The 12,064-nt window shown below is 34.7% G+C and overlaps 1 protein-coding gene across 2 annotated transcripts in view; it reads left to right on the top strand.

Moving 5' to 3' along the window:
- The window catches only part of SUCLA2 (succinate-CoA ligase ADP-forming subunit beta), a 43,124-nt gene that overhangs the window by 2,330 nt on the left and 28,730 nt on the right, over nucleotides 1-12,064 (top strand). For both annotated transcript variants that reach the window (XM_058685385.1, XM_058685376.1), the window contains exon 2: nucleotides 2,615-2,795. In XM_058685385.1, coding sequence (XP_058541368.1) covers nucleotides 2,615-2,795 — 181 coding nt within the window. The remainder of the gene's footprint in view (nucleotides 1-2,614; nucleotides 2,796-12,064) is intronic.

Raw genomic sequence — 12,064 nt, 5'->3', positions numbered from 1 at the left:
TAAGTAGCAGGTAGCATGGAACTTTATCCCTAGATGTTTTAGCATATGTCTTTTAAAAATGAGGACATTCTCCTAAATAACCACAATATGGTTATTATATACTTAGGAAACTTACAGTTATCATACTTAGGAAATTTAGATTCAGATTTCCCCAGTTGTTCCCAAAGTGTTCCTTATAGCTGTTAGTTTTTTTTTTTTTTTTTAACTGAGATCACGCCTCTGTAGCATTTTTTCTAGTCTGTTCAGTTAATTAGGTGCTGCCTCATGAGTCTGTTAATGCTGTTATATGTGCTATAGTTGTTCATTTATATGTTCATATATACTACATGAATTCTGCAGCTGACGCCAAGTTGGCTTTATTCTTTTAGCATCCCTAGCACAGTGCTGGTATATAGGCATTCAAAAAATGTTTGTATAACTAATTTACCAAGCTGTGCTAAAAACTCCCTTTCCCCCTTATTTTTGTTATTATTTTGAGGTATAATTTATATAAAGTGTACAATTTGGGTAGCTAGATTAATTTTTATGTATGTATACATCTGTGTAGCTACCATTCTGATCATGGTATGTCATATTTTCAGCCCTCGAAAACACCCATGTCCTCTCTCCCTATTAATACTCCCTAACAGAAGGTGACCACTAATTCTATCACCAATTTTGACTGGTTTTGAACTATATAAAAAATATAAGTATGTGTTCTTGTGTGTGGTTTCTTTTCCTCAAACTTGTGTTTTTGAGATTACTGCCCTGTATTGTGAGCAATAGGTTTTTTTAAAAAAAATTGCACTGTAGTATCCTAGTATACGAATATAACATTTTATTATCTTATTGATGGGCATTTGGGTCGTTTTCATTTTTTATTTATTATGAATAAGCCTGCTATGAACTTTCTTTTTCTTTTTTTTAAGTTTTTAAAATATTTATTTTGAGAGAGTGTGCATGAGCACCACAGCGCCAGTATGGGTAGGGGAGGGACAGAGAGAGAGAAAAAGAAAATCCCAAACAGGCTCTTGTGCAAAAGCCCCAGGCATGGCTGTTTCTCATGAATCAAGAGATCATGACCTGAGCTGAAATCAAGAGTTGGACGCTTAACCAACTGAGCCACCCAGGTGTCCCTGAATATATATTTGCCTTTTGGTAGACTGAACACTAATTTCTGTTGCCTTTATACCCAGGAATGGGATTTCAGAAAGTAGATGTGTGCTGAACAGTTTGGGATGTTGCTGGGTTTTAATATTGAAGTGACACTAAATCAGGGAGTTGAGCTACCCTGGTGAAATGTTATCCAGGATTTTGGCTTACCAGATGAATCAGAAATAAGTGGTTACTAGATGTGATTGGCTTTTTAGACTAGTGGTTCTCAAACTGTAGGGCACTTAACTATCAGGGGAATGACTTGGTACACGAATGCAGCTTTCCTGAGGCCCATTCCAGAGATTCGGACTTTTCGGATGTGAGCGGGGCCCCAGAATCGGCAGTTTTAGACACATCCCAGGTGCATTCGCATTTTGATGCAAATAGTTCATGAATCCCCTTTAAGAAGTGGACTGTTTATATATAATTCCTTTAACTTCAATTCTTATATTGTGTGTTTGATATGAACCATATTTCAGTATTCTGCCTTCTGTGAATAGAGAATGGAAATGTTTGGGTGATAATTAAATGTGTAATTTCAATTCACTCTTTCAGAGCTTCCATAGCACTTAATTTGTTCTCCATATTGCCATATAAGGTTGGTAGGATTGAGGAATTTGAATGATATTTGCAGGCTGTGAAATGAAGAGTTTCATGGAGGAAGTCAACTGGAGAGTGACATCTGGATCAACCCCTGTGGGAGAGTGAAGGGAGGAGGGTTGAATAGAGGGAGAAGTAGAACTGTCATGTAGTTGCAGTAGGAGCCTTTGCCTTTCCTGTGGGAGATCTGGAACTAAGATGGTCCTTCAGAATTATCCAACATTGGGGCGAGGTGCTAGGACTTTATATCCTTGCCTTAACCTCCATTGACCAGTCATTGGATGTAGGCTGCAATGTGAAGGCGTGACTTTGGGCAAGGAAGTGCCAATGAAAGAACTCAGCTGAGAGCTATCAGCAGCCCACACGCCCAGCAGTTGGGGCTCTGAAAGGAGAATCTGAGCAGCACACTACAGTGACCACTACAGGTGAAACCAGGGTTTTGAGTCTTGTGTGTATGAAAGAGTAATGGTACTAGATCATTCAACTACGGCATATCTAGTGCCAAGCAATTTGTTAGGTGCTTAATGGTGGAGACAAGAAAGGGAAGGATGAGGTTGGCTTTAGATCTGCTGAATTTGGCACTGAGGTAGAAATCTGTAGGTCATTAGAGATATAGTGGTAAAGCTCAAATAAAAGATAAGGACTAGACATGATGAGGAAATAGTTAAAACTAAAGGGTAACGTTTGATATTTAGCAGGTAGGTTAGCTCTTAGGTTATAATTTAGGTAGCCTGAATATTATACTTTGATGATTTAATGTAACAGTTTTATTATAGTTATGAAGAACCAAATATTCTATATAAAAACGTATTTTGAGAAGGTGTTTTTAATAATAACTTCCAAATCACTATCATGTATAATATGTCTCCAATATCTCTAGGTTCTGGGAAGTTCTGGATTGTTTAATAACCATGGACTCCAAATACAGCAGCAGCAAAAAAGGAATCTCTCACTACATGAATACATGAGTATGGAATTGTTGCAAGAAGCTGGTGTCTCCATTCCCAAAGGACATGTGGCAAAGTCACCAGATGAAGCTTATGCAGTTGCCAAAAAATTAGGTACTAACTTAAGAAAAACTTTTGCCACTTTGACATGGGCACTCTGATAAGATGTGAACTTTTGGTTTATAACAACTTACAGTTTTTATTTTATTTTATTTTTTTAAAATAAATTTTATTTACTTAAAAGAGAAGATGGAACTTTATGATTGTTGGCATTCTAAAATTAGTATGAGATTATTATGAGCTCCCATAGTGCTAGTAACTTAAGAATCAATTACATTGGCATTAGGAATCTAAAGTCCTGTTTTTAGTTGGAATATAATTATGAGGAAGGAAGTTCTGCTTAATACTCTGAAGCTGAAAAGATTGGTGCTTGTGATGATTCTTTAAGGAAATGGTGAAGGAAATCTTAGCTGTTTATATGGTTTGATGGGAGAAGTATGGAACCAAAGGGAGGGAAAAAGAAGCTGAGCGCTAGACTGTAAGCTCCATGAGAGCAGGCTTTCTTTGTCTTCTTTTGTCCACTGATACATTCCAGACTCTTAGGAGAGTACCTGGCACGTAGGTAATCAATAACTGTTGTTATATTTTAAATGAACTAAATATTTGTGCATGTTTATTAATAGATTCTTTTATTGATAAGAGAAACCTTAATAGCTTTTGTTAATGTGAATTCTGTTAATTTATATTAATCTCTTAATTAAAAAATAAAGTTTGACTTTAGAAGAAATCCTTCACTTTACATTTTTAATGGTTTAATATGGGGCCATAATAGTCATGTACTAGCTGTACACTGCATTTTATTTTTAGTGGTATTTAAGATCCCAGCAATTTTATGGAGATTAGCACAATCTCTCCTGTATGTATACTTGATTAATATAGCTTTAAATGTGCTTTGATGAAGACTTTGTTTTATTAGTTTTTTAAGAAGGCTATGGAGCATTTAAAAATTTTAAAGTTTACTCATTTTGTACTTGTTTCTAGAATGGGTTTTTCTTTCAAAAGTGGGGGCATGGACAAGTTCAGAAATATATCCTATATTAAAGCTATGTTTTTGAATGACAAGTTGACCTGGAAACATGATTTTTTATAGTTTAATTTTTTGTTAATCAGAAAAAAATACTTTTTATTCAGATTATAAGCAAACTTCTTTTTATTTATTGAAAGCCTTGTGTAAAATAGTATTAATTTTGGTGAAATTTTTGTTAATTAATGGTGACCTGTACTTTGAACTTGTGCATGATAAAAGATGTGCCTCAATTTTACCCCCAAAACAATGTATATTAGAGGCTCTTAAAGGTCAAATTTAAAGAAAACTTGTGATTGTACTTTGTATTTCTGTAATATTTCTTGGAAAGATTTCTTTCTAATAACTACTCCCTTGAGAACTGATCTTATCTATATGACCTAAACTTTAATTTCTAAAGAAGACCCAGCTAAGTAGGAGGGAAAACTCTGAAATGCAGTTGAGAAAGTATAAGGTTTTCTTATTCTGCTGTTCCCTTCTTAAGGATGACACTTAGACCGGTTTGACTTCATTCTTTTAATTTTGTTAGTCTGATCTCTTGAGAGATGATTTTTTGCTTACCAATTCATTCATTTGTAATAATGCTGAACCATAAAATGTTTTTCATGCCAGTGTTGGTAAGGCCTGTTTTATATATGATGAGGTCAGTAAAAGCTGTATTTTTCTATTTCCAAATTATTATAATTGGTTTTTCCGTCTTCTCCATATATTTTCTCATTTAGTCAAAGTTCATTGTTTTGTCAGAAAAAATAATCTATGTAGAAACTTTTTCATAAAACAAGTAGGATTTATTTGGATGCCGGTTTCTTGATTTCTTTATTCCTTGTAAAAATCTTTAATGGCGCTTAAATGATTAAAAGAAGAAAAAATAGTTAATATGTGCAGGATATACTATGAGTATTGATATACTATGAGATCTGGCAAGGTCTCTGGGACCAGGACTTCTATGAAATAAGGAGCAGGTAGGCAGCTCTGATTATGAGCCCATTTGAACAGAAGGTGTCTTGTTCGTCTAGAAAGTATGTTTTTGTCAAATAACACTGCAGATGATGATTACAGTGTGGAAGTGGGATTAGTGACTAATGAGGACTTTTAAATTTAGAGGATCAGAAATGCTACTTTTTAAAGATATGTTTGGTAACTACTATGAAGATGTTGAGGGCAGTTTTGTCTTTTGTTGGGAGTCATTAATATCAAAAGGTATTGATTATGGGATCTAATTGCCTTAGAAATACACCTGGTTCTGTCTATCTAGCTAGCAATTCCTAATGCTGATTTTGGCTACTTTGTTTTTTGCATTACTGAAAAATTCACAGAGTATTAATTCCATTTATTAAAAAGCTCTTAAATCACCAACCAATATAGAGAGATACAAATGCATTACAGGTGGGCTAAACTTGCTTCCCCTCAGTTCTGTGGGTGGCATGGGGACTGGGGCCACTGAGCCTTAAAGCTGGTGACTCCTCCTGGAATAGCCCTGGCCTCTTTCCCCAGTATTCCCTTCAAGTTCTATAATTTTCTTTGTACATCATGATATGAAAAAAGCTGGAAACACCTGTTCTGAAGGCAAGTTTTGCCTGTTGTGAATAATTGAAGTTGGGGATGGAAGAGTGGTTGGAAGGAAATCTAATTCTAGTTTGTTTGTTTGTAGACTGTTTTTCTCATATCCTTTTTTAATGATAGGCCTTTGGTAGACAGCTCATTAATTTCATGGTTCTATATTGCCAAGAATAATATCTTTTAGGCTTGGGAAGTTTCTCCCTTTTGTTCTAATTTTCAGAGGAACTATAAAAGCTGTGCTTCATAGGGGTGCCTGGGTGGCTCAGTCGGTTGAGTGCCCGACTTCAGCTCAGGTTGTGATCTCACCGTTAGTGGGTTCAAGCCCCATGTCAGGCTCTGAGCTATTAGCTCAGAGCCTGGAGACTGCTTCAGATTCTGTCTCCCTCTCTCTCTGCAGCTCCCCGTTCACACTGTGTCTGTCTCTTGAAAATAAACAAATGTTTAAAAAAAAAAAGCTGTGCTTCGTAGAATTTTAAGAGCGGAAACCCTAGTACATAGCTCAAATACAAATACATCTTAGTTCCCCTATTACTGTAAATAGAATTGCATCTGTATTGGCTTTCTATGTTTGAAATTACAATGTAATTATTTTGCTGCTTGAAAATTGTTCAACCTAGTGAAATTTATATTGTCTGACTAGTCTTTTTGTTGCATATTTTGTTGACCATTTTTAGAGTATACTTTAATTAATTTCATTGATAATAGTACTTCTATCTGCTACATATTTTTTTAATTGCTTAAACATAAATTTATTCTTACATTTAATTAGGTTAGAAGTTTGAAATGGGTCTTAGGTCCCATTTGTTTTCTTTTTTTAATTTTCACCCCTTTCATCCATTTTTTTCTCTCCCCCACCCACTGCCTCTGGCAGCTACCAATCTGTTATGTATCTATGAGCTTAGGTTTTTGTTTTGTTTTTGTTTTTTTTCCAATTTAATATATAAGAGCGTTCATATGGAATGTCTTTCTTTGACTTATTTCACTTAGCCCTTCAGGTCTATTCGTGTTGTTGGAAATGGGAAAATTTCATTCTTTTTTATGGCTGAGTACACACACACGTACATGGATATACCATAATTTCTTTACCCATTTATCCATCAATGGATACTTCGATTGTTTCCATATCTTGGTTATTGTAAATAGTGCTGCAATCAACATGGGGTACATGTATTTTTTTCAAGTTAGTGTTTTCTTCAGGTAAATACCCAGAAGTGGAATTGCTGGATCATATAGTAGTTCTTTTTTTTTTTTTTTTTTTTTTTTTTTTTTTTTTTGAGATTATTTCATTTTTTAAAATGTTTATTTATTGAGAGAGAGAGAGAGAGAGAGAGAGAGGAACAAGCAGAGGAATGAGGGGAAGGAGACACAGAATCTGAAACAGGCTCCAGGCTCTGAGCTGTCAGTACTGAGCTGGATGTCGGGCTCGAATTCATGAGCTGAGAGATCACAACCTGAGCCAAAGTCAGGCGCTTGACTGAGCCACCAGGCGCCCCTGGTAGTTCTATTTTTAATTTTTTTGAGGAATGCCTTTACTATTTTCCCTAGTGGCTGCACCAATTTATATTTCCAACAGTGCATGAGCGTTCCCTTTTCTTCCATCCTCACCAACACTTGTTATTCCTTGTTTTTTTTAATAGCCATTCTAACAGGTGTGAGATGATAGCTCATTGTGGTTTTGATTTGCATTTCCCTGATGAATAGTGATTTTGAGCATCTTTTTGTGTGTTTATTGGCCATCTGTATGTCTTTGAAAAAAATGTGTGTTCACATTTTCTGCTTGTTGTTTAACCAGATTCTTTTTCACAATTGAATTTTATGAGTTCTTTATGTTTTGGGTATTAACTCCTTATCAGATATATGATTTGCAAATATTTTCTCTCATTCAGTAGGTTGCCTTTTTATTTTGTTAAAGGTTTCCTTTGCTGTGCAGAAGTGTTTCAATTTGATATAGTCCTGCTTATTTATTTTTGCTTTTGTTGCTTTTACTTTTGGTGTCACATTAAAAAAATCATCACCAAGACCTTCGTCAAAGATCTTGTCGCCTATGTTTTCTTCTAGGAGTTTTATGGTTTTTTAAGTCTTATGTTCACATCTTTAAAGCACTTCAAGTTAATTTTTGTGTATGGTATAAAATAGTGGTTAAGTTTCATGCTTTTGCACATGGCTGTCCAGGTTTTCCAACACCATTTATTGAAGAGACTGTCTTTTCCCCATTGTATATTCTTGGTTTCTTTTTGATAAATTAACCATATATACATGGATTATTTCTGGCCTCCCAATTTTGTTCTATTGTTTTATGTGTCTACTTGTATGTCAGTACTATACTATTTTGATTACTTTAGCTTTGTAATATAGTTTGAAATACGGGAGTGTGATGCCTTCAGCTTTTTTCTTCTTTTGCAAGTTTGCTTTGGCTACTTGGCATTGTTTTTATGGTTCCATACAAATTTTAGAATTGTTTTTTCTATTTCTGTGAAAAATGCCATTAGAATTTTGATAGGGATTGCATTGAATCTTTAGATTGCTATGGACATTTTAACTGTATTATAACAGTCCAGAATATCTTTCCATTTGTGTCTTCTTCAGTTTCTTTAATCAGTGCCTTATAGTTCAGTGTATAGGTCTTTTACCTCGTTGGTTAAATTTATTCATAGGTATTTTGTTCTTTTTGAGGCAGTTGTAAATGGGATTTTTAAAAAATTTCTCTGATAGTTATGAATGTATATAAATGTAATCAATTTTTGTATTGATTTTATATTCTGCAGTGTTAGTGAATTCATTTATTCTAATAATTTTTTTTTTTAAGTTTATTTCTTTATTTTTGAGAGGGAGAAAGCACAAGTTGGGGAGGGACGGGGCGGGGGGGACGGAGGGAGGGAGGGAGGGAGACAGAATCTGAAGCAGGCTCTAGGCTCTGAGCTGTCAGCACAGAGCCTGACACGGGGCTTGAACTCATGCTTAACTGACTGAGCCACCCAGGTGCCCCTAGTTCTAATAGTTTTTTGATGGAGTCTTTAGGGTTTTCTGTATATAACACTATGTTAAATGCAAACAGTGAGAGTTTTACCTCTTCCTTTCTAATTTGGATGCTTTTTATTTCTTTTTCTTGCCTAATTGCTGTAGGTAGAACTATATTGAATTAAAGTGGCAAGAGTGGACATCCTTGTCTTGCTGATCTTAGGGCCAAAGCTTTCAAATTTTCACTGTTGAATAAGATCTTAACTGTGGGCTTATATTTGGCCTTTATTATGTTGAAATATGTTCCTTCTCTACCTGCTTTGTGGAGTTTTTTACATAATTGGATGCTGAATTTTGCCATATGCTTTTTCTGCATTTTTTGAGATGATCATATGATTTTTTACCCTTCATTTTGTTAATATCACATTCACTGATTTGTGGATATTTAAGTAGCCTTTGATTCCTGGAATAAATCCTATTTGATGTTGGTATATGATTTTTTTTTTTTTTTTTTTTTTTGGTATTGATTCTTTTAATGTGTTGTTGCATGCAGTTTCCTAATATTTGTTGAGGATGTTTGCATGTGTGTTGATCAGGGATATTACCCTGTAATTTTCTTTCCCTTTGGCATCCTTGTCTGGTTTGGGTATCAGGGTAATTCTGTCCCTGTAAAGTGAACTGCAAGTGTTCTCTTCTTTTTTTTTTTTTCAAAGAGTTTGAGAAGGATTGATATTCTTTTTTTAATGTTGGTAGAATTCACCAATAAAGCCATCTGGTCCTAGACTTTCATTTATTGGAAGGTTTTTGATTACTGATTCAATATCCTTACCAGTAATCTGTTCAGATTTTCTGTTTGTTCATGATCTAGTCTTGGTAGGTTGTATGTTTCTAGGAATTCATTTCTTCTTGGTTGTCCAGTTCGTTGTCATTAATTGCTCATAATAGTCTCTTATCTTTTGCATTTCTGAGTTATCAGTTGTAATATCTTTTTGTCAGATTTTATTTATTTGAGTCCACTCTTTTTTCTTTTTTTGGTGAGCCTGGCTGAAAGTTTGTTATTTTGAAGAAGCAGCTCTTATTTTCATTGATCTTTTCCATTGTTTTTCCTTTATTTCTGTTCTAACCTCATTATTTCCTTCCTTCTACTAACTTTGGGCTTTGTTCTTTCTTAGTTCCTTGAGGTGCATAGTTAATTTGTTTGAGATTTTTCTTGTTTCTTAAAATAGGCATTTATTACTGTGAATTCAAACTGCCCTTACTGCATCCCATAAATTTTTGTGTATTTCCATTTTGTTTGTCTCAATGTATTTTTTTAATTTCTTTTTTGATTTTTTTCTTTGACCCATTGGTAGCATGTTGTTTAATCTCCACGTATTTGTGAGTTTTCCAGTTTTCTTTAATTGATTTCTAGTTTCATACCACTGTGTTTGGAAAAGATGCTTGCTATGATTTCAGTTCTCTTAAATTATTAAGACTTGTTTTGTGATTTATCATATCATCTGTCCTGGAGTATGTTCCATGTGCACTTGAGAAAAATATATATTGTTGATTTTGGATGGGATGTCATTCAATGTATATATTCATATATATTTAAATATGTGTATATATATTTTATATATATATATATATAGACCATGATTGAATTTGTTATTTAAGGCCTATATTTGCTTTTTGATTTTCTGTCTGGATGATCTATCCATTGACGTAAGTGAGTATTAAAGTCCCCTACTACTATTCTATACTGTCTGTTTCCCCCTTTGGTCTGTCAAGATTTGCTTTATATATTTAGGTGCTTCTATGTTGGGTGCATAAATATTTACAAATGATATATCATCTTGTTGGATTGACACCTCTATCATTATTTAACACTCTTGTCTCTTATTATAGTCTTTGTTATGAAGTTGATTTTGTCTGAAATAAGTATAGCTACTCTGGCTTTCTTTTGGTTTCTGTTTGTGTGGAATATCTTTTTTCATCCTTTCACTTTCACTCTGTTTCCTTCCATCTAAAAGTGAGTCTCTTGCAGCATGCATGAGTCTTATTTTTTAATTTATTCTGTCACTCCATGTCTTAGTCCTAGTGTTTAGGATTCTAGTATTCCATCTAGGATTCCATCTAGTAATCCATCTAGGATTAAGATGGAATTTCTGTCTGGTTGAATAAACATGTACAAAGGTTGCCAATTGATGAATGCCAGCCTGGAGGGAGACTTCTAATGGCAGACAATAGCGCTTTGCCTTCTTTTTTCTTCTTCCTAGTGTTTTATTGGATGATTATATAGAAGAATGCTTAAAACGTTTGTGAATAACTGAAGCTAGCAGGGATAGTGAATATATTTTAAATAAATCTTGGAATCCATAAAAGCTCTTGTCTGACTAGAGCAAAGGGCCAAATCTAATAAAGACTGTAAGCTCTCTAAGGGCAGGGTAGGTCCCTTTTGATCATTGTTGTGTCTACAACTCCAGCACAGTAACTGGTATATAGATGTAATTTTTAAATGAATTAATGGAATTGAATAAAATCTTGTTTCAATCAGTTGTCCTCAGATGTCTCTTGTAATCCTTCTCCTTCTCTTGATAATTGATGAAACTGTATTCATTAACTTTTTTGGCTTTTCTTTTGTTGTGAAAGGCTTTTATAGAAGGAACTTTTGAAGAATCATCTCTGCCCTTAAGGAATTTATATTCTTATAAATTTTATAAGACAGAGGCTCTTCCCTCAAGGAAGAAAGGAAGTTGGCACTTGGGGGAAGAGTCTTCTGTCTTATAAAATATTTTTGAAAAAGTAGAGCTTTACTACTCAAATAGGTCAATATTTTAAATCCTCAGTTTAATGTGTGAATATTTGAATTTAGCCTAGCAAAGCATCAGTTTAACTCTTGACTATTTTTACATGATATTTACACTGTTGGGATTACATTTATCCTCTTTGGATATAAATGAATATTTCTAAAGTACCAGAAAACCAGGACTTGGCAGGTAACCAGAAAAAGGTAAAATGACTAGTGGCTGCTTCTTTTAGTTTGGGCATGAACTCTGTAATTTGCCTTTGTCCCTGAGGCTACCTGTTGTCTTCCCGTAGGAAAATTATTGTTAGTTTTAAGGAAATTTCTTAAGTTTTCTCTAGTTTTTTATCTAATATTAAATTGTTTTCACTTGGGAATGGTGGGGACTGTGGCAGATAGAAAAGGGTCTATCTTGAGGGCTATGGCAGATAGAAAAGGGTCTATCTGTGTAAACATGGCACTTCTAATCAGCTTTAGTTGCAGAGCCCAGTATTTCCAGTTCTCATTTTTTTAGTTTTTTATTTTTTAATGTTTTTTCATTTTATGAGAGACAGAGCACGAGCAGGGGAGGGGCAGAGAGAGAGAGGGAGACACAGAATCTGAAGCAGTCTCTAGGCTCTGAGCTGTCAGCACAGAGCCTGATGTGCGGCTTGAACTCAAAAATTGTGAGATTATGACCTGAACCAAAGTCAGTCACTTAACTGACTGAGTCACCAAGGTGCCCCCAGTTTTGAGTTTTTTAAAGAGCAGTGGAAAATCTAGATTTTTTACAAATTCGTTCCATTTTTTTTAAATGTTTATTTTTGAGAGAGTATGAGCACAGTTGGGGGAGGAGCAGAGAGAGAGAGAGAGAGAGAGAATCAGAAATAGGCTCTGTACTGACAACCGAGAGCCCCATGCAGGGCTTGAACTCATGAACTGTGAGATCATGAACCTGAGCTGAAGTTGGATGCTTAACTGACTGAGCCACCCAGGCATCCCAAATTTGTTCCATCT

This window comes from Neofelis nebulosa, chromosome 1, assembly GCF_028018385.1.
Source record: "Neofelis nebulosa isolate mNeoNeb1 chromosome 1, mNeoNeb1.pri, whole genome shotgun sequence".
NCBI lineage: Eukaryota > Metazoa > Chordata > Mammalia > Carnivora > Felidae > Neofelis > Neofelis nebulosa.
This window is presented reverse-complemented; position numbering and strand designations above follow the sequence as displayed.